The 24428-nt window shown below is 36.9% G+C and overlaps 1 protein-coding gene across 1 annotated transcript; it reads left to right on the plus strand.

Annotated features, from left to right (window-relative positions):
• Positions 1–21917: 21917 nt before the first annotated feature.
• Positions 21918–23033, plus strand: LOC110900760 (FK506-binding protein 5-like). Its single transcript, XM_022147626.1, has one exon. The coding sequence runs from the start codon at positions 21918–21920 to the stop codon at positions 23031–23033; it is 1116 nt and encodes a 371-aa protein (XP_022003318.1).
• Positions 23034–24428: the final 1395 nt, after the last annotated feature.

The raw sequence follows: 24428 nt of genomic DNA on the forward strand, positions 1-24428 counted from the left end.
AGACTCATTCTTTAAACACCCAAACATATCAAACTCTTTCCTAAGTAGTTTCATTTTGTTTTTCTTAATTTCTTCACTACCTATACATTTCTTTTCTAACTTCTTCCAAAGATCTTTTGCATTCGAATAATCAATCAGTGAGATAATGTCTTCACGAACAGATTGAAATAACAAAGCCACGCATTTTTGCTCAGCTACAAATGATTCAATCTCATCAGCTGAAGATAGTGTTTCACCATTTTTGTTTCCTTGATCATAACCGGTTTTCAAACTCTTCCAACTGGCATATGCAAATGCCATCAGCCAATCTTCAAACTTTCTTGACCACCGACTGTAATCCTCAATAGCCATTAGCTTTGGAGGTTTATTGGATGTTCCGAAAGCACTTTCCGATTCCCAAGATTCCGTTAACTTTTTCTTCGTATTCGGCGGATTTTCATTCGTATTGCTTGAAGACGTATCATCATTTCCGGAATTTCCAGTAAACGCGTACATATCGCTGAACGGGTTCAAGAATATATCATCCATCTTGAGTGTACCTGCAAAATCAGCCAACACTTAGAAAAATTTTCGAAGTTTTGAATAATAGTGACTGATAAGCGAAACTATCAGTTTTTGTGACAAATGAGCGAAACTGATAAGTGACAGATAAGCGAAACTATTTTGACCACATAAGCGAAACGGCAATTTAAGTATGAGCGGAACTACAAGTATCCTTAAGAGTGAAAGTAGGATGTCCGTTCAAGCGAAACTCTCAAGTTCGTTTGAGCGGGACTACTCAATTGTCCAGAAGAGCGAAACTAGGCGATGTCCGTTCGAGCGAAACTAATATGTCAGTATGAGCGAAACTATCAGTTTCGTTCGAGCGGAACTATCACTTTCGAGCGGAACCAGCGATGACTGTAAAAGCGGAACTATGTTTTTACCCAATTTTTACCATTTTTAAGCTGTGTTTTCCTCTGAAACTTTCTAGGGTTTGTTATTACTATGTTTCGCACTTTATGCTCAAAAATCAAATCATTTCAACCGTAGGAACCAGTTTAATTTGAAAAAGTATGAGAGAAAGTGAGTAGAAATGAGAGAATTCTGTAGAATCAAGTTGTAGTAGTATGAACTCCTCGTCCTGAGCTCTGATACCACTTGTTGGACCGTGTTCCGACCCTAAACAGTCAGTTGAGAATGTTCATCTTCACGTACGAAGGCGGAATCAACGTAAATGAAGTTACAACAGCTATTCCTTTCAATTCCTTCTTTATTAAAGCTTTCTGATTACAATTTGACAGAGTTTCAACACCAAAAGCTCTCAACAGTTTCGCTCCAACATACACGAATGAATTACTAGATTTCGCTCAAGTGTGCTATATATACTCCATATATTTTCGCTCCAAGGGACATACCAAATAAGCGAAACTACCTCTTAACCTTATGAGCGAAACCATCTAATGACTAATAAGCTGAACCTTCCACTAAATGTACACATAAGCGAAACAATAATCATAAATCATGATTTTGACTTTCAAGACCCTATGTTGACCTATCTTGACCTAAGACATAATGCAGACGAAGTCAACAGACATTCCATGCATCAACAATTTGATAAAAACACGTTTTAAATATCTTTTAAAACTGAATGGTATGATGCTTTTATCGGTGTCGGATGGAATCATTGGCGTGGATGAGGATACCACTGTAGATGATGTTGAAAAACAATCTGCAATGGTTCGTCGATTTTTAACCTGTTTTGGTCTTTAGGGGGAGATAGGTATATTTGTATATACTTTCAGAAAATCCAAAAACAGTAAAAAATTGAAAAACCCAAAAACATGAGAAAATTCCAAAATCCAAAAAACATTAGAAAACTGAAAAAGAGCTTGTGTAAAAAGGGAAAATGATAGTACATCAGCTAGACTGTTATGGTATGCTAAAGATTTGTAAAGTTTTAAAAGGATTAAACAGTCTTACAGATGATGTGTCGATAGGTTTTTACACATTTAGTATATTTATTCGGGATATAAACCTAAAATTTCAAACTTGCGTAATTCGTGGGGAACACTACTTGGATATATAGGTAACCCCTGAAATCTCGTTTGAAAGGTCCCTCTTTCTGAGATACTAGGTCTTTATACTCAGTGATATCTGGGGTATTATTCCGGGACTTCTGCTGAATGGAAGTTCTGACCTAGTCCCCGAATAATACTTTCTGCAAAATGCTTGAGACATAACATCGCCCTCAGCAAATTGATGAAACAATAAAATTGATAGTCATTGCTGTTGTAACAAAAAGATCCTCTAAAGGGGACACACCGAAAAGTCGAAGCCGTCATCTCTTTGCGTATACGAAAGTATTGACCTGAGCTCTCACGGCCCTCGCATTTAACCCCTTACAGATATCATCTGTGGTATACTCACCTGTAAGACTGAATATTGAGATCTGGATACGGGAGTATATTCAAGAGGTGGGACACATGAATGAGTTAAGTTCCTAAGACATCTAAATCGTATCCTGAATAAATTGAAATTTGTGTGAAAATTTAAAGTGGACCAGTATATCGACAATCTATGTGAATTGTTTAATTCTGAGTATGAATTTAAGCTTAACGGTACTTGTAACTTGTCGGCAGCTGATATGATTCCCTAACACGCTGACCAAAAATATGTTTGTAAATAGTTTACTTTCATTACATTCTGTATTTTAGTTTCTGATCATTCATTTCTAGTTTTAGATTGTACATTTTAAAATCCAAAAAGATTTTTCTTTTTCTGCTTTAGTTTACGACAAACCAAAGCAGAGAGTTGATCTTCAGATTCCCAGTCTGATGCAGATATAGGAAGTTGTTCTGAACTGGAAAATGAGTTGGGAGCTAATCTTGATAAAAAACAGAGAAAATGAAAAGTTCATGCAAGTTCATTAATTTGAAACTTGTAAATTTTCAGAAAAAGATTGATCAAAATATCAGTAGGTTTTGTCTCGGATCAACCAAGGTCATTAAGTTGAACTTGGTAGGCAAATTAAGTACCTAGGATCATTCATTTGAACCTAGATACTTAAGTGGATGTCTCAAACACTGATAAAGTCAAAAGGTCAATAAGTCAAAGTTGTTGAATGTCAAAGGATCACTTGAATCGGACAAGCTGACCGATCGGCCAGCATTGCCAGCTGATCGAACAGCCTAGCCGAGTCAAGGAGGCCTATAAATAGCCGGTCATTGTTCAGTCAAACGGTTAACCTGTTCGATCGGCTAACTTATTCTCTCTCAAATCTTCACTGATTTTCTTGATTCACTGATTCTCTTTGCAATTATTTCATTGGATTGTTAGTTTGCTCATCATTCTCAATGGCAAAGGTATGTTTTCACATCAAAATCTGATTAATTTCAACATGTTCTTCGTGTTCTTCACTGTCGGTTCTTTGATCTTAGATTTAAGAAGATTTAGGAAGTTGTTATGAATTTCAAGCATAGGGTTTTGTTCGGAATGATTAGATCTACAAGTTTACTGGATCAATTTGTGTTAAATCTTGCTTAATCTTGATAGATCTAGGATTATATGTGTTCGGCAGTCGGCGAGCTTTTTGTGAAACTAGACACTGTTTAGGATGAATTAGACAAAGATGAACATAGGGTTTTGATCGCGACAACATTAGGAACATGGATCTGTGATTAATTTGTGATATTTTGCATATAAATTTTTGAATCATCTGTGTGTTCATATCTGTTCTTGAATGAAGATGCCAGCCGATCGGCTAGCCCAGCCGATCGGACATCAATCATAGGGTGTTTACTTGTGTTGTTGCATAGAGTAATTCATGCCTTGAAATATGTGCCTTAATGTGATAAAATGCTTGATATGATATGTAGTGTGCTAGCCGATCGGTCAGCATTGCCAGCCGATCGGTCAGCATTGCTAGCCGATCGGACAACATCATCATTCTTACATTGATTTCTATGCAAATTGTCAACCGATTGGAAAGCTTTTGCCAGCCGATCAGACATCATTTGTGAATTCCATTGCTAGCCGATCGGTCAGCATAGCAAGCTGATCGGACAACATTTTTATGTTACTTCATTGCTGAAATGCTAGCCGATCGAACAGCATCTGCCAGTTGATCGAACAACATTTGCTAGCCGATCGGGAAGCATTGCCAGCCGATCGGACATGCTAACCGATCGATCGGTCTTACCTGATAAAGTTTCATTGCATTGCCAACCGATTGGACAACAATGCTAACCGATCGGACAAGCCATTCGATTCTCTAGTACTATCACATAGGAATTTCCAGTGTTAGAAAAATTTTCAAAAATTCTCATTTTTTTCCCTCATGGATGACCTGTGCTTATGATTGGTGTTATCTATTTACAGGGAAGAGGAAAGGATACAGATAAAGTGCACAATGTTTACTGTGTAATTGATTCAGATAACTTGAATGGTACGGTGGTTGAAAAGATGGCAAAATTTCTGAGAGAAAGCAGAGTAGCGAAGGCTCTATCTGATAAAACAGTTATTTATGAATCACATATTAGAGCTTTCTGGAACACAGCAAGATATGAGGAATCAGACAAGATGATACATGCAGTCTTGAGAAAGAAGGATAAAAAAGGAAAAGACATAGATGTAGAATTCAAGTTTGATGTTGGAGATTTAAGGAGAGTTCTAGACTTGAAAGATTCTGACAATGATCCAATAATCATGTCTGAACGTCTTGCTAAAGGTTTGTGGTGCAGAATGGGATTTACTGGTCATATCAATGGAAAGATGACTAAGACAAGTTTTTCGAAGGCTTATAGATACTTGCTGCATTGCATGGTTCATTCATTGTCACACAGGAAAGGAGCGTATGATGAAGTTTCTGATTACATTATGAACATTGTCACAAGCTTGGTATTGAACAGAAAGTACAACATTTCTCAAGTGATCTTTGAGTATATGAAGGAGAACTGCCAGGCTAAAGGAGACAAATACATCATGTATCCTAGATTCATTATGATGTTGATAAATGATAAGATCAAGGATCTTCCAAAGATCAGAAGTGATGTCATGGATGTGAGAAACATTACATATGAAACAATTGTGAGAATCACTAAAGAAAGTGATACAAAAACGAAACAAATGATATGCAGAATCAAGGATAAAGATTATGTTGCTCCTGAGAATGAGAGATGGAGACATAACAATAGTGATTCCGACAATGGAGACACAAAGATGAGTGAAATGACTGAGAAGAAGACTAGATGGTGGTGTGTGAGAGATGGAAAAAGAAAAAGAACACCTAAGTCATCCCCTGCAGTTACCATTCCGAAGGATGGAGATAAGGGTATAGTGAAAGGGGGAGCCTTAAGACAGTTAGAATTTATGCTTAAATAAATATTTCTAACATCTCTGTTAATATTTGTTTTGTAGGGTCTTCTGGAGAACCGCAGCAGAGATTGGTTGATGAAACTGTCTTAGAGCCATCTGTGGTCATTGAGCAAGGAATTGATCTTCTGAACCAATCTTTTGAAAGTTATCTAAAAAGGAATCAGGAAGCAGCAACACATCAAGCTCAAGGATCGAGTGCTCATGTTGAGAAGGTTACAAGAGTTGAACCAGAGATTGAAGCTCAGGGTAGGTCAAGTGAAGATGATTCTGAAGCAACTCAATCTGAATCTGAATTAGATCCAGCAACTCTTGGAAGAGGGAGAGCTCAGCTGAAAAAGAAACCTTTAAAGAAGAAGAAAACATCTGATGAAGAAGATTCACCTTTTGAACCGGATCAGCCAAAGAAACAAGTAAAGAAACGAAAAGCAGTTCAAGCTGGAGTAATTCCAAGGAATGTTAGAGCAAAGAAATCTGGAGCTGAACAACATAAAGATAAAGGTGGAAAGAAAGAGAAACAAATTCAGAAGACACATGGTATTGAGGTACAAAAAGAACCTGAAGTGGAATCAATAAAAGAACCAGTAGCTGAAAGAGAAACTGGTGGTGATGATTACGTAAAAGTCACTGGGTTCAAAGCTGCTAGTCCACGTCCTCCTGCACAAGACAAACCAGAATCATCTAAACAGAAAGAAAAATTTGATTACATGTTTGAAGGATTTCCAGAAGCAACAGGAATTTACATAGAAGATAATCCTGAAGAAGACTATGACATGTTCAACGATCAAGCAGTCAAAGAATTGGTACAAAAGGTCAACAAGCTGGAAAAAGAAAAAAGCTAAAAATGAATTAGAACGTGATATTCTAAAGAAGCAAGTTGATAATCTTATGAAAGCTCATGATCAAGTCAGAGCAGTGCTGATAGAACAAGAAGAAACGATGAACAAAATGAGAAATGAAGCTTATGATAATTCAAAGTTGTTTGAGCTATTGACGGTAGAGATTGCTTCGTTGAATGTTAAGATAAAGAACTTGGAAGATGTGAATCAAACACTTAATCAGCTACTCAGTGAGATGAGTGAAGCTTCATCAAACGAAATGAAGGCAATTGTTGGTGCGTACATCTGTTGTCTTCGTCTTATATCGAGTCTCGGTTTACTACATTTGAAGATGTCCTGAAAGTTTGAAGATGTCCTGAAAGTTTGAAGATGTCCTGAAAGTTTGAAAGTGTCCTGTCCGTTTGAAGAGGGTTCCGTTTGAAGGGTGTCATGTCACCTTCAAACGGAAGGGCTTGGCCTATAAATACCCTTCAAACTTTCATCATTTGTAACTTTTCGGCTTGAGCAACGAAGTGCTGCCGAAGTGTTGTTAGGTTGTAAATTGTTATAAAATCAATCATACAACAGTTTATAGTGGGAATCTAGCTGAATTGAACTCTACACGTCTGTTTCCGACTTTCGGGTTGAGATAAACTCTTCTGATCGACTCGTGCGGGTCTGAAAAGGATCCTACAAGTGGTATCAGAGCTCAGGAGGAAGAGTTCATACTAATTCAGCCGTTAATTCTGATTTTCTACACCTTCTTTCAAAATTGAACAATTTTTCACGGTTAAAATCGGCTAAAACTTTCACAATGTGTGCGTAATTGGGTTTTTACAAACCCTTGAGAATATCAGTTCAAAATTCGAAGTAAAAGTGGTAAAAATGGACTGAAAATTGGCTTCCGTTTGAACGAAACTTGGCCTTTCCGTTTGGAAATTGTCATTCTGTTTGAAAATGCATGGTCATCTCGTTTGAAACATGCATTCCGTTTGAAATATCATTTAAGCATAGCCATCTGATTTGAAATTGTCATACCATTTGAAGTGTTCTGTTTGAAAATGACTAATCCGTTTGAAACCGGGTATCCAGTTTGAAATTGCATAGTGATTACTTTTGAAACATGTGTTCCGTTTGAAACATTGGGTTGTGTCCGTTTGAGGAAATATCATACCGTTTGACAAAGCATTCCGTTTGAAAGAGTTGGGTTATCTCGTTTGAAACAAGACTTCCATTTGAAACGTGTTCGGTGTTTGTTTTTGGACGGCCCAATCAATATTCAAGATCAACTTCTCGGTCCAATATTCCATTGAAGTTTGTATTGAAAGTTGTTGTCAGCCCATTGTTTACTCAGCCATTATATATAATCGGCCCATGTGATCACAGTTAATATTGTCAGTCATTTGTTAATCTCAAGAATTGCATACAACCAAACTTTATGTGCGGCCCAATCATTATAAGTTGATACATGTGATGTTTGTCGGAATAATGGATATGTGTAAAAGGTTACGGTCTCAAGAATTGAACTTGTCATTTTAGTGGTCGGCATTTAGGTCCAATAGAATTGATTTGGTGTAATTGTTATCGACCAGATTTGTTTTGAATTGATAAATCCATTAAATATATAGGCCCAATCATAGTTTGAATGTGTTAAGTGTTTACTGCCCAAGTACATCGTTTGAATTTTAATTGTTGAAGTCTTATTGTGTGGCCTAATCAATCAGATCACACGGTTTGATTTCAGTTAGGGAAGTCATTTGAAAGGATCAAGGTAGTTTGAAAGTGAATTCTGTGTCACACAGTTTGAATTTGATTACTAGTTCACAAGAGGCGTTTCAGTCCGTTTTGAATTCAAACTCATTCCAGGTTGTGTGGTTTAGCAAGGTCATTGGAAAGGGTCGATTGAATTTGTTCCGGGTCATAGCAGTTCACACAGTGTGTCAACCTTCAGGCCGCACAGAATATTTACCAGTTCGAGTACCAGTTTTTTTTCTGTTAATTGATAAGTCTTTTAACTGATTGTGTTTTGTCAGTTTGTCAGGTGTTTTACAAGGAGAACCAGTTAGTTTGAAAGCTTGTTTGAGAAATTCTTCGATACCAAAATATGGATTCTGAATTTCTACAACGCCTTTGCTACAACCCCGACAACTCCGTCTGACATTGCTAAGACCTTGAACATGGAGATTGAAACCGGAACAATGCAAAAACCCCCGAAACTTATGGGAATTGAAGATTATCATGGATGGAAGAAACGTTTCGAGAATTGGGTACAGTCGGACCATTTAAAAGCTTGGGAGAGCATTGAAACTCAATATGAGAGGCCACAAAATTCAGTGGGAGTTGGTAAAATCATTTCAGAATTCACAGAGCAAGAGAGAGAAAGTTATAAAGCAGAGAAAATGATGATCAATCTTTTACAACAAGCTGTTAAAGAAGATATATTTGTGTTGCTTCAACATGATGAAAGTGCTTATTCTATCTGGGAAGCTCTTAAAAAGAAATTTGAAGGAAGTACAGAAATGTTACAGAGTAAAGCAGCTTTGTTGAAAAAGGAGTTTGAATTGTATACGTGCATGCCTGGTGAGACAACAAAGACTCTCATTGAAAGATATTGTCATCTTGTACGCACCATGTCACAGTTGAAGATTACAAAAACTCCAGCAGAATGGGTAGAAAAGCTTGTTGATGCATTACCACAAAAAGAATGGGGTACATATCTGATGATTCTGAAAAATTCTGAACAGTTTAGCAGATTATCAATTGCTCAGTTCATTTAGAAGCAGGAGGCACAAGATCTTGAGCAGCAGAAAATTGCTAGAATGAACAGTTCAAGTCATCAACAAGATATTAAACTGTACTATAAAGGAAATGTTCAAACTGCTGAAGCCAGTCCAAAGATTCATACCGCATTTAGTGCTGCAAATCTGTAGGATCATGTGCTTACCCGAACGAGTCAATCGGAGGTGTTCTAATCCGTTTCAGGTGCGGAATAACAAGAAACGGACACGAAAAACAGATTGTTCTACTAAATCTTGCCTTGTATATTGATTTCACACTGATTACAGGTCAAACGACACTTCGGCAGCAGTTCGGTACCGGAAACAAGAGACTAATAATGATTTCGCCCAAATGACCCCTATATATAGGGTCCTGATTTCACTCCAAGTACCACATGTACACAAGAGCGAAATCACAGATAGCACATATGAGCGAAATCACCTGCAAAGTACATATGAGCGAAATCAGCTTCCTAAACTCTAACATCTTTCAATTTTCTCGTAAAACGTGCCCTAATCTAACATTCTAAGACTAAGACTCGATACAAGACGAAGTCGATAGATGTATGCTCCAACAGACTCCCCCTCAGATGTTGACGAGTCCTAAGTGTCGAGTCTTCGCATCTACAGTCTTGATCAGTCTTCGGGCATCCAGAATCTCTATCTATCTCTTGCATCTTCAAATTCTTTCTCTAACAGAACTCCCCCTCAAAACATGCTGGGATCAAAGTCTGACTTTTACAGCATCAGAATGGCAACCAGGCTTTACATAGTCCTCAGTTGTTGAAACCTGACTCTTATCCAGCTCAAGAAATCCTGCACATTCTCTACCCAAAACATAAGATTCACAAGAATAAGATGTTTAATAAATTATCAACTTGCATGCACTAACACTGACTCTTCTACAATCAATATACAATCAGACATTAACAGTGATCATTTAACAAATTTCTTTCCTTTTTAAAAAAAAAAAAAAACTCTTGAATCAAATTCTCCCAAACCTGTTCATCATGTTTAGCACTCGGAATTTTGAAAATCAGCTCTTCAATATCAGTAGTCGAAAATCTTTTTGAATTTTTTGAAATTTTATGCTAAAACACAATGAAAATCTTTTGGGAATTTTGTGAAATAAACAAAATGAAATGCAGTAAAGTAATATTTACATACAATATTTTTGTGAATTTGTGTAAGAGGATCATATCAGATTATGAGACAAATCAACAACACCGTTAAGCTATAAACATTTTAAGTTTTAAACGATTCACTTAGATTGTCAGTATATTGATCCACTTAAATTTTCACACAAAGTTCAACTGTTTCGAGATACGAGATTAATGTCTTAGAGACTTAAACTTATTCGCGTGTTCCCACCTCAGAAGATACTCCTGTATCCAAATCCCAATATTCAGTCTTACAGGTGAGTATACCTAGATAATATCTGTAAGGGGTTAGGTGCGAGGGCCGTGAGAGCTCAGGTCGATACTTCCGTATACGCAGAGAGATGACGGCTTCGACTTTTGGTGGGTCCCCTTTAGAGGATCTTTCTTACAACAGCAATGACTATCAATTTTATTGTTTCATCAACTTGCTGAGGGCGGTCCTGTATTTGAAGCATTTGCAGAAAGTATTATCCGGGGACTAGGTCAGTACTTCCATACAGCAGAAGTCCCAGGATAATACCCCAGATATCACTAAGCATAAAGACCTAGTATCTCAGAATAAGGGACCTTTCAAACAAGATTTCGGGGGTTACCCATATATCCGAGAGATGTTACCCACGAATTAAGAAAGTTTGAAATTTAAGTTCATATCTCGTCGCAGTCTATTAAATGTGCAAAAACCTACTGACACATCATCAGTGAGACCGTTTATCACTATTTTAACTTTCCAATTCTTTAGCATGCCGTGATTGTCTACTGATGTACTATCATTTCCTCTTTTATACAACAAAACTCATTTTTCATTTTATCATGTTTTTGGCTTTTTCAAAAAAAAATTTAATGTTTTTGGATTTTCTGTGAAATTTTTACTCCCCCTAAAATGCAAACACATTAACGAAAAATTTGAAAACTATCTAAACTCTCGACTCACTTGAAGAAACAAAATCAAAAACAAACTGTACAAATAAAGTGACAACTGATATCAAATTACTTCAAATCTCCATTCACTTGGCATAAACAATCAGAACTCCCCCTCACAACAAACCATTATCTCATTTAGATTTCAAAACACCTTTTGTTTCAATCAAAATGATTTTTCCGGAAAATGAGTTTGTTTTTACCACTAGTAGATTTACCACTTGTTAAGTACGGGGATATGGTTCATCATCTTGTTCATCTATTTATCATGTATAGTAAATCAAGTACAACTTAATGTCCCTGATTTACCATTTTCAATTAAGCAACCTCTTTACCATATGAAAAAAAACACATTACCAATTGTATGAATATCACATTTACACAACCATTTTTACCAATCAGGATGCCGATTCCTGCTTCGCACTTACCAACCTGGAAGCTCCGGCGTAGTCCTTTATCCTGTAAAATTTTTAATACTATCAAAAACTTTCATACAACCTCTTTAATCATGAAAGATGCCGATTCCTGATCCACGATTACAATCTTGGGATCTCCGGCAAGTCAGGTGTTTAATCAAACATAACATCCACCCAAGCCTGACCAGCCTTGGGTGATTTTGGAACACATCTGTCCCACCAACACTTTGATTTATAAAACTCTTTAGCACCCTTAACCTTTCTATCAACCATCTTCCCGAAAATGTTCTTGACTTTTCCGTTGAAAGCTTTCTCAACATCAAATTCTCCCTTATCTACGAAGAATTAATTTGAGATCTCAACTTTTCCCACTTTCTTCATCACATTTTCCTTTGACAATGGAGGAAAATTTTCATCGTTCACCTCTGGAATGGAAACCTCAACTCTTTTCTCAACTGATGACTCCTCTGATTTTATGGAATCAGATTCATTTTCAGAACTACTTTCTGTTTTAACAACCCACTTTTGTTTGTTCAAATCACCTCTTCTTTTGTAAAAACGTTTTGAACTTTCACCCTTTTCAGAACTTGAATTTTCAAACAAATTACCATTTTTCACCAATTGTTCTTTTCTATCAACACCAATCTTTTTTCAAATTTGAGTTAGAAGAAACTCCCTGCTTTTAGTAATTGGTCTTGGGACAATTCCAAGCTATGTGACCAATTTCTTGACATTTGAAACAGGTTCTTCTGTCAACTCTCTCAGCAAACTTTCTCACATTCTTCTTCATTTCAGCAAGAAACTCTTGATTTGACTGCTTCCAGAATGGTTTCTTCTGTTCATCCTCTGAGCTTCCTCCTGAAACAAATTTTGTTTTTGGCTTATGAGTTTTCTGATTTTTATAATTTTCTGACGAACTAAAACCAAGACCTTTCTTTTCGAGATTACCATTATGGTTTGGTTTCTTTTGGAAATTATAACCACAACCGTAACCCATTTTCTTGTTTACTCTTTGTTGAATCCTTGAAGTGTAAGTTTTAGATTTTGCAGAAAGATTTAAATCTTTTATTTCAGAAATATTAATTTCTGTTAATTTGAAAACCTTTTTGATCATTTCAGTTTTAACACTTCTTATTGGGAATTCTTCATCAGAAAATAATTTGTCCGAATTATTCAAGGTATAAGCAACTTTAAACATTTCATCATTCAAATTATTATTTGATAACAAGAATTCTTTATTATAAACCCTCTTAACCGGTGAACTTGAACTCTTCTCAGACAAACTCAAACTATTCGACTTAGACTCCGACTTTGACTCTTCATCCATATCCAACACCTAATCGACAACTTTCTTAACTAACTCGAACTCATGATCAGTGTCAGACGCTGTGAATGTGACATCAATATTGTCTGGTAATTCATTAGTGATTTCAGACTTTAATTTGATGTTTAGAGCCTTGTCTACTTGTTCCTCATTTGGTTTCCTGGGGGAATAACTCTCAAAGATTGGAGGCGGACATCTGTTATACTTGACGTTTTTTTGGCTTACCAGTATCCTCTTCTTTTTCTTTCTTCTTGAACGCTTCAAGACATGCAACAGTAGGATAAACTCGATCAATCAGATAATCACATGTAGTATAACTCAAAAGTAATCGGTTAATCCTTTCACTCTAAATTTTCTCAAGTTCCAGCTCCTTCTTCAGTTTAGCACAATCTTCAATGCAATCATTTATGACGCTTTGCTTTGTCATCAAGGTGGCACTCATTTTGTCATTTGCTTTCTCAATTTATGCATTTGTTCTTTTCAAACTGTCAACTGTCCTGTTCAATACGTCATAAGACTCTTTCACATACTTCACATCAGACAGTAGATCTTCTTTCATTTTCTCTAACTCAGCAATCTTCTTGTCTTTTCCTTCACAAACTTTACAGGATTCTGAACATTTATCACAAGGCTTCGTAACTTCAACTACCTTTTCAACTATCTTTTCAACTTCTACAGTCTTTTCAACTTCAACAAGTTTCTCGACCTCATCAATCTTTTCGGCAATCTTTTCTACTTCGACCACTCTTTCAACTTCAACTATTTTCTCAACTTCCACGAGTTTTTCTACTTCGACGATTTTCTCAACCACTTTCTCCACTTCAATAATCTTTTCTATTGCAATCTTAGCAGTTTCTTCATCTTTTGTTTCAACAGCTTCAGTCTTCGCCTTTTCATCAGCGAGTAACTTTGCTGCTTCTAGCTCTTTCTGCAATCTAGCAATCTTCTTCTGATTCAGCATCACAACTTTATCTACATAGAAAAAATTAAAACTGTCAGGATCAATGCTTTTTCTACATTTGTTAAGATACGCTTCCTCATCATCCGTATCAACATCACTTCCAAGATCTGGAAATATCAGAATCCTTTTTCTGACAATCCTCACTTTTATCCAGAATCCTGGTAACAAGTGCCACATCAGGATTAGTTCCACTAGGTATATAGTTGTCCCAGCTAAACCCCTGTGCAACAACCTCATCACTTTGATCTATTATCCCAAAATAAGCTTTCCTATTTGCTTCTTCAATCATTTTCCCATGAGCACTTTGCAGTTCCTTTTGTTGGGGTTGTTGACCGATCCGATGAAAGATTGATTTCTGATAGTAATTGCTCTTTTCTTGACTTCCAGTTGACTCTTGGTTCTTACATTCCCGTTTAAAGTGACCTTTTCCTTTACATCGGAAACAAGTAACCTTTGACTTGTCAAAACCTAGTGGAGAGGTAGCCATCCCTCGAAACTCATCTTTGCCCGTAATCTGTTGAAAATTTTCAGCTCTCCTGCAAGCACTAGCTAAACACCACTTCACATCCATCAGCTCAAGCTCTTCTGCATTGATTTAGTCGTAATCTTCCTTTGTGAGCATTGGATTACCAATTCTTCCAGCAATCAAACCTTCATACGACTCTAACATAGCGACAAGAGATGCCATGTGTTGCTTTGCCACCTCAGGAGAAAGATGTTGACCATTCTGAATGTTCAAGGTCACATTACACTACAGATTTGTAGTATTTTGCTTTTGAGGACTAGGTGTGTTACTGTTTGGATCAAAGCTTGAGAATGATGAAGTATATCCACTACTTTGAGTTGTAGTACTTGCATTTGGACTAGCAGAACCATCAGCACTGAATGCAGTACTAATCTTTGGAATTTAACTGGGAGTGGCCTCAAACTTGTTCCCTCTGTAGTACAAACTGACATCTTGCTTGACATTTGGATTTGTCATTATAGCAGTCTTCTGGATATCCAGCTCCTGTTCTTCAATCTTCTGGATAAACTGAGCCAAGTTCATACTCTCAGTCTTCCTCATGAGTTTCACAATCATCAGATAAGTTCCCCACTTCTGTTGGGGTAATGCCTCTGCTAACTTATCAACCCACTCATCATCATCTTTCTGAATATCCAATCTTCCCATTTCTAGAACCAGATGACAGTATCTATCTATTGTCTGTTTCGTGGTTTCATGATCAAATGCAGTAAACATGTTAAACGACTTCTTCAATAATGCCTTTTTGTTTTTGATCATGTCAGCACTCCCTCTGAATTTCTGAATTAATGCCTCCCAGATTGACCTAGCTGTTCCATTATGTTGGATTAAGACAAAGATGTCCTCTTTAACTGCTTGCTGTAAAATGCTGATCATCATCTTTTCACTAGTATATTTCAGCTTGTCAGCTTCTGTAAAATCATTGAAACCCTTTTCCAACCCACGCTCATTCTTTGGTCTCTCATAGTCTTTCAGTAGTGAACACCAAACATCGAATCTGTAAGCTTGAACCCAATTCTCAAACCGGTTTTTCCAACCCTGAAAATCCTCAATATACATCAACTTCGGGGGTTTCTGATGAGTACCTGTTTCATTTTCACTGTATATAGTCTCAGCAGCAGTGACAGGTGCAACCGGTGTCGCGAAAGCATTGTAAAACTCTTCGGCCATGATTTGATAACACGTTTTTCAATAACAATGACTTATGAGTGAAATCAGGGGTCCTGTGTGTCCCTATAAGGGAAATCAGGTTTATGGGTGACCTTAAGAGCGAAATTAGGGTTATGGGTGATCTTATCAGCGAAATTAGGGTTTATGGGTGACACAAGAGCGAAATCAGAGGTTTAGGGTGGTCATATGAGCGAAATCAGGGTTCTTGGATGAACATATGAGCGAAATCAAGTGACCTTGGGGCGAAATCAGATGTTCCAAAAAGCGAAATCAGATAATGTTTATATGAGCGAAATCAATTCGAAGGGCAATTTGGTCCATTTTTACTTTGAATTTCAGTCTCAAACTTTCAAGGGTTTGTCTATGTTCAATTTCTAGCAGTCTGTGAAAATTTGATCCAATTCTAACCGTGAAATCTTCCTGAACCAATAAAAGAAGGTGTAGAATAAAGATAATGAAGCTGTAATGGCAAGAACTCCTCGTCGTGAGCTCTGATACCACTTGTAGGATCGCGTGCTGACCCGAACGAGTCAATCGGAGGTGTTCTAATCCGTTTCAGGTGCAGAATAACAAGAAACGGACACGAAAAACAGCTTGTTCTACTAAATCTTGCCTTGTATATTGATTTCACACTGATTACAGGTCAAACGTCACTTCGGCAGCAGTTCGGTACCGGAAACAAGAGACTAATAATGATTTCGCCCAAATGACCCCTATATATAGGGTCCTGATTTCGCTCCAAGTACCACATGTACACAAGAGCGAAATCACAGATAACACATATGAGCGAAATCACCTGCAAAGTACATATGAGCGAAATCAGCTTCCTAAACTCTAACATCTTTCTATTTTCTCGTAAAACATGCCCTAATCTAACATTCTAAGACTAAGACTCGATACAAGACGAAGTCGACATATGTATGCACCAACAAAATCAATCCGAAACAAGCAATCAAAGCTCAATCATGATTGGTGGTTTCTCAAATGTGAATCCTCCAAGTGTTCAAAGTGCATCTGTTGGAAATGGGCATTTGATTCAGTGCAATGTAGCTTTACATCTTCAAAATGGACAAAATTATTCTGAAGAAGTTGTGAAAAGTCATATGGAATTATTGGTCACTGCATTAGAATCTTATGAAGGGTTGATTGCTGGAAAAATTGGTAATCCGATGCTCACAAAAGAAGATTATGACCAAATAGATGCGGGAGAGTTGGAACTTATGGATATAAAATGGGCTTTGGCAAGTGTTTTGAGGAGAGCAGAAAAGTTTAGAATGATTACAGGAAGAAATGATTTCTTGGATGCAAACCTTTCTAATTTAGGATTTGATAAATCTAAAGTTGTCTGTTTTCGTTGCAGGGAGAAAGGTCACTTTAAAAGGGAGTGCAAGAATCAGGAGCCGAAAGGAGCAAAGGAGTCTTTCGGCAAAGATGATTATTATAAGAAGTCCATTTATCAACAAATCACTTATCAACCGCATCAGCAAAAGGAAACCCAAACAGCTCATGGAAAAATGATCGAAGATGCAAACAGGAAGGCTTATTATGGCATTGTTGATCAAGATGAGGAGAAAATGGCTGAAGGATTTAGCTGGGACAAGTGCATTCCAGCTGATTCAAATGTTCGAGCGTTTATTACTCAGATTGTGCAAAAGCCAGAAATGTTGAAGGAATGGATGGAAGTGTTATCTGATGAAGAGAAAAGTGAAGATGAAGGATCTGTTTCATCTGAAAACAGTTCATCAGAAACAAGTGATGATGAAGAGATGGAACAGATAAATCTTGGAAAAACTCGTTCATCTTCTGGCACTTTTGAATTTTATTTTGCAGAAAAATTGAAGAAACTGAAAGAGAGGAAAGCTGCAAAAGAATTGAAAGAAGTCAAAGTAATTGAGAAGATTGTGGAAGTTGAAAAGATAGTTGAAGTTGAGAAGATTGGGGAGTTAGAAAAGATAGTTGAAGTCACAAAACCCTGTCTTACTTGTTTAGAGTCTTGTAAACAATGTATAGAAAAAGATGAGAGGTTTAGTGAGTTAGAAAAGTTGAAAGAACAGTTGTTGTTTGATGTAAAGAATTTGAAAAAAGTCATATGATGTACTGAACAGAACGGTGAATAGTCTGGAGAAGACTAACTCTGAAAGAGAAAAAGCTTTGAAGATGATGAATGCTACCATGATGTCAAAGCAAAAAGAGATAAACTTCTACATAGAAGAATGTGCAAAATGGAAGAAAGAGTTGGACAGCGAAGCAGCTGAGAATGAAAGAATCAGACGTTTGCTGCGAAGTTACACAAGTTGTGACTACATAATCGATAGAATTTATCCAACTGTTGAAGGATTTGAGGCGTTTAAAGGTGAAGAAACGAAATCAAAGAAGAAGAAGGATACTGGTAAGAAACTGGGTGTCTATTATAATAAGTGTCCGCCTCCTATTTGGGAAGGGTATTCACCTAGAAAACCGAATGAGGAACAAGTAAAAAAGGCGGTTAATTTAAAGTTAGAGTCCGAGATAACTGATGTTTTACCGGATAATATTGACGTCACATTCAATGCGTCCGACACAGATCATGAGTCAGAATTGATAAAAAGAATGGTCGATCAGGTGTTGGATAGGGATGAGGAGTCAGATTCAAAATCCGAGTCCGAAAGTTCGTGTCAGTCAGTCGGGAGTTCGAGTTCGTCCGAAAAGAGTTCAAAATCTTTGGGAAAATGGGTTTACAGTAAAGAGTTTCTGTTGTTAAAATCTAATTTGAATGAAGAAACATTTGAAGTTGTGTATACTTTGAATAATTCTGACAAATTATATTTTGATAAAGAGTTTCCAATAAGAGGTGTTAAAAATGAATTGATCAAAAAGGTTTTCAAATTTACAGAAATTAATATTTCTGAAATAAAAGATTTAAATCTTAAAGGTAAACCTAAACCTTACACCTCAAGAGTTCAACAAAGGTTGAATAAGAAAAAGGGTTATAGTTGTGGTTCAGGTTTTCAAAAGAAACCAAAACATAACTGTAATCTCAAAAGAAAGGATTGGGTTTTGTTCCACCACAGAACTATAAAAATGAAAAATTTTCTAAGACAAATACAAAATTTGTTTCAGGTCCATCTGCTAAGGAGGAGAAGAAGAGCTCATTCTGGAAACAAACAAATCAAGAATTTCTTGCTGAAAAAATGAAGAATGAAGTTCAGAGAAAAGAAACCAGAACCTGTTTTAGATGCAATGAAGTTGGACACATTGCATGGAATTGTCCTAAATCAACCAAGACAAAACAGGAAGTTTCTGGAAAACTAAAAGAAGTTATTGTTGATAAAACCGAACCACCAACTGAAAAATTAGAGTTTTCAAAAATTCAACATTTGAAGTTGGTGAGTGTTCCAAGAGATTTTACAGGCGAAGTGTGAAACTTGACAACAAAAAATGGGTTGTTAAGAAATCTGAAGTAAAATCTGGCGATGAATCTGATTCCACAAAATCAGGGGAGCCACAATTTGATGAGAGTGATGAAAACTCAGTTCCTTCAATGGATGATGAGAACTTTCCATCGTTGAGGACTGAGAGTTTTAAAAGAAAAGTTGGAAAGGCTGAAATCTCAAATCAGTTTTATTCTGATCAGGATAATTTTGATGTTGAGAAAGCATTTAATGGTAAAGTGAAGAAAATTTTCGGAAAGATGGTTGATGGGAAGGTGAAAGGGGTAAAAGATTTTTATGCTACAAAGAAAGCAACTTACACCCCAACAAAATCTGAATTGAAATTACCCAAGGCTGGCCAGGCTTGGGTGGACATTTTCTTTGAGTAAACACCTGACTTGCCGGAGATCCCAAGTTTGTAATCGTGGATCAGGAATCGACATCTTTCTTAAAATCTGGTTGTGTAAATGAATCTTAAAAGTGTTAAATTTTACAGATTGTGAACTTGCCGGAGCTTCCAGGTAGGTAAGCATGAAGCAGGAATCGGCATCTTGATTGGTAACATGTATTTGTGTAGATGTTTTATTTCTACATGTGGTTAAATGTTTTGGAAATACTTTCAAGTGGTAAGAGATTGATTCTGACAAAGTGATTACTCAAGGTCATTAGTTTGAACTTGATGTAATCCTAATACGAATGATTGAATGGACAAGATGATGAACCAATCCCTACAAGTGGTTTTCTATCAAACCTATAAGTGGTAAAAACAAACTTATTTTCTGGAAAAATCATTTTGATTAAAACAAACTTAAATGTTTTGAAATCATAATGAGAAAATAGTTTGTTGAAAGGGGGAGTTCTAATTGTCTATGCCAAAAGGATGGCGAATTGAGGTGATTTGATATCGGTTGTCAATTTTCTATATAGTTTGTTTTCAGTTTTCTTTAATGTGTTTGCATTTTAGGGGGGAGTAAGAAATTTCAGAAAATCTAAAAACATTAGAAAATTTGAAAAAGCCAAAAACATGATAAAATTCAAAAATGAGTTTTGTTGTATAAAAAAGGAAATGATAGTACATCAGTGGATTGTCACAGCATGCTAAAGAATTAGAAGTTTAAAATGTGATAAACAATCTCACTTCGGATATGCCAGTAGGTTTTTGCACATTTAGTAGATTGAGACGAGATATAAACCTAAATATTCAAACTTGCTTAGATCGTGGGGAACAACTTCTTGGATATATGGGTAACCCCCGAAATCTTGTTTGAAAGGTCCCTTTTTCTGAGATACTAGGTCTTTATGCTTAGTGATATCTGGGGTATTATCCCGAGACTTCTGCTGAATGGAAATTCTGACCTAGTCCCCGCATAATACTTTCCGCAAAGCTTGAAAAAGCATCGCCCTCAGCAAATTGATGAAACAATAAAATTGATAGTCATTGCTGTTGAAACAAAAGATCCTCTAAAGGGGACACACCAAAAGTCGAAGTCGTCATCTTTCTGCGTATACGGAAGTATCGACCTGAGCTCTCACGGCCCTCGTAATTTAACCCCTTTACAGATATCATCTAGGTATACTCACCTGTAAGACTGAATACTGGGATCTGGATACAAGAGTATATTCAAGTAGTGGGACACACTGATAAGTTCAAGTGCTTAAGAAATTAATATCGTATCTTGGATCAGTTGAACTTTGTGTAAAAATCTAAGTGGACAAATATACTGACAATCTAGGTGAATTGTTTAGAACTTAAAATGAAATGAAGCTTAACGGTGTTGGTGACTTGTCTCAAAAACTGATATGATCCTCTTACACAAACTCACAAAAATAGTGTCTGTAAATATTTCTTTACTGCATTACATTTTCTTTATTACAAAATCCAAAAAGATTTTTAGTGTGTTTTAGCATAAACTTTTGAAAACTCAAAAAGATTTTCGACAACTGGTGTTGGAGAGCTAATTTTCAAAATTCCGAGTATTAAACATGATGAACAAATGGTTTGGGAGAATGTGTTTTGAACACAAAAATGATTAATTTTTACAAAAGGTTCATCAGAATTTATCATTGATAAATCATTCTGGTTTTATTTGAGAGAGACTCTAGATTGATAAATTTGTCAAATGTTAAATTTGTGAAATTTATTTCTGGGTTAAGAATGTGCAGGTGTAGCCAGGTTTAGATCTTGAACCTGAAGATAGAGTGCCAGGTTCCGATACCTGAAGACTTTGTGAGTTTTATCGAGCCAAACTGCGATCCCAGCATATTGAAAGGGGGAGTCTGAAGACATCCGAGTAGAGATTGTTCGTGGGGAGTCTGTTGATGCAGATAAAAAGGAGAAGAGATTTGAGGACACTTACACTGTCAAATATTTCAAAGAGTTCGAGAGGACTGATAAAGACTGAAGACGTTGAAGACTCGACACTTAAGACTCGTCAACATCTGAGGGGGAGTCTGTTGGTGCATACATCTGTTGTCTTCGTCTTATATCGAGTCTCGGTTTACTACATTTGAAGATGTCCTGAAAGTTTGAAGATGTCCTGAAAGTTTGAAAGTGTCCTGTCCGTTTGAAGAGGGTTCCGTTTGAAGGGTGTCATGTCACCTTTAAACGGAAGGGCTTGGCCTATAAATACCCTTCAAACTTTCATCATTTGTAACTCTCCGGCTTGAGCAACGAAGTGCTGCCGAAGTGTTGTCAGGTTGTAAATTGTTATAAAATCAATCATACAATAGTTTATAGTGGGAATCTAGCTGAATTGAACTCTACACATCTGTTTCCGCCTTTCGTGTTGAGATAAACTCTTCTGATCGACTTGTTCGGGTGGAAGCCATGAAGGCAAATAAGGTGGTAAAAGATGAACAACTTCATATGCTATACTCTGTCATGGAAAGTCATTTCAAGATGGATGTTCATGTTGCATTCAAAGAAATAGAAGTGAAAAGAGCTGAAGAGTGAAGGTTGGAACGTGAAAGACGTTTAGCTGAAGAAGCTACCCAAAAGAACAAAGGTGTGATTGATGATACTCAAGAAGCTGGTGGATCACCAAGTCAACCTGATATTGGTGGTTCATCATCTCAACAAGATATTGAAATGACTGAAGTTGTTGAAGCTCAGGAACAAGAAATAGTTGAAGATGGACAAGAAATGGTTGAAGCTGAAGAAGTTCAGGAACCAGACTTCATGATTGTTGGTGAGTCTTCTGAGCCTGTTGATATTGATAATATTCTCCGAAGGGTTGATGTTATTCAAAGAAAGAGAAAGGCAAAAGAAGTGTTGCTACTAGAATGGAAGACACAACAATTTGTACTTGTTGGTAATGCCTATCCTGTGCCTTACAACGTTCAAGAAGTTGCTCGTGAAATGAAAGTTAAAGAAAGGCGTAGAAAGGAAAAGAAAGCTCGTGGAGAAATAGTTGATGATGATTCCAATGTAGAGTTATTTGGAGAAGATGAAGAAGAGGAAGATGAAGATGAAGATAATGTTGATGATCAAATGGATGATAAGCCTGATGATAGCAATGATAAAGATGATAAAGGTGATGATGACAATGATCAAGGTGCTTCCGGGTTGTTAATCAAATATCCAATTGTTCAAGAAAGGATTGAAGAGCTATTGAATGATGAGATTAATGAGCAAGAGGATGATGTACAAAATGAAGCATCATCATCTGGAAAACAACATGTTAGTCAGGTACTTCTCTCAAACCCAACTGTTATTTACTTGAATGTTCAACAAGAAGGAGAGGTTGAGGTTAGAAGAACCAGAGCTGAAATGCTAGAGGAATTGGGGTTAGAAGAAGGAAAGTTCAAGTTTGATATTGAGGATGAAATTCCTCAGTCACCAGCTAAAGACTTCGAGCCCAGATATGCATTTGAAGCAGATCATTATGATGATGTGATTGTTGAAGACACTTCAGATTCATCTGAAGATGAAATTGATTTTCATTATGCTGGGATTGATGAGACGTTTCCTTCATTTGCTGAGATGTTCAAAGACAGAAATGAAGACGAGATTAAAAGAAAGATTGTTGAAAAGATCTCCACTGAAGGTGTTCCTGAAACTCTTCCGAGAGAGATTCTTGCAGAAGAAAGAAAGAAATGGTTCAAGAATATGCCTAAAGAAAGAAAGACTCTCAGAGCCCTTCAGTACTTCACTCACAGCAAAAAATCTATCATGGGGAGATATTCTATCTTGGGGATACCTTGAAGATCTGAAAGCGTATGCCATCAGGAGAGAAGAAGGAGTTCAATATTTTGAGTTCTTGTCTGATATTGCTTCTCTACCGTGGTGGGATGTGGATGAATTGGTAAAGACTAAGAACATCAAACAGTTCTACTATGGTCCTGAAGTTCGTCAACATGATCAAGATCTGTGGAACTACATCAAATTGCGAGCAAAGAATGGTTATCCTGATTGGAAGCCACAGTATCCAAAGCAGATTGTTAGAATTTTGGAAAACAGTGAGAAAGATATAACTCTGGATGTAAAGCTGCCCAAATGTCTAAAGAACATGCCTCTCAGACCATCGAGCAAGATTTTCATGATTTATTTCAAGGATGGTTTTATAATGAATCAACGACTGAGGCAGTTATCTCTCTTTATGACAAGTCCACTGGAAAATCCCGAAGAATCAGTATATTGGATCCAATGTGGCTTGTTAATTGCTCGAAGAAAGACATTGATTGCTTATTTCTTAACAAGATCGTTTTTGAGAAGAAAGACAAAGCTCAAGCAATGCTGTATCAATCAATTGTGGATGTTTGCTTCGCTCAAGACATCAATTCTGGTAGATATTGGAAGAGCAAATGGAGAGATGTAGAAATTGATGAGTTCTTGAAAAGATACAAGCGAAGCCAAAGATCTAAAGAGATAGCAAAGAGAGCTGCTGAGTTGGGTAGACGAAGAATGGGGTTTGTGCCACCAACAGATCAGACGCCAATTGAATCTGAAGAAAACAAGATTCTAAAATGGGATCGAAAGCGTGATGGAGACCCAGAGTACAGGAAATGGTGGATGATTGAAAGTAGACACAAAAGACGAAAGCTGTTAGAAGAAAGAAAAGAAAACAGGAGGCAAAAGGCCAAAGAGCGAAGGAGGAACACGAAGAACTGAAGACTATGCTGGAAGGAACTACAGCTACATCCGAGGGGGAGTCTGTTAGTACAATAACGTCTGTAGCTTCCGTCAGCACATAGTCATGTTTTGTATGTTTGTGAATAGTTTATGTTTGTATGTATTGTATAGCAAGTCAGGATATGGCGCATATTTTTTAAGTGCTGACTTGTGTTGACTATGCCAGCCGATCGGCTAGCCCAGCCAATCGGACAACCCAACCGATCGGACAGGCTATTCGATCGGTCAGCAATGTCAGCCGATCGGCCAGCACTCACTCTATCCTGACTGTGCCTATAAATAGCTGTTCGATCAGCTCATTTGTAACTTTTGATACTTTCACTCTCTGGCAAACTCATGTCCATCTGAACTTTCTAAGGAGCTTGTACACTTTCATATTCAATCAATAGAAGATCATACAGTAATTCAGAGTTGTTTTGTTCTCGTATATCTGTTGTGTGATTCAATGAATTCCGCGCATTAATCATA

Source organism: Helianthus annuus, chromosome 13, assembly GCF_002127325.2.
Source record: "Helianthus annuus cultivar XRQ/B chromosome 13, HanXRQr2.0-SUNRISE, whole genome shotgun sequence".
NCBI classification, from domain to species: Eukaryota; Viridiplantae; Streptophyta; class Magnoliopsida; order Asterales; family Asteraceae; genus Helianthus; species Helianthus annuus.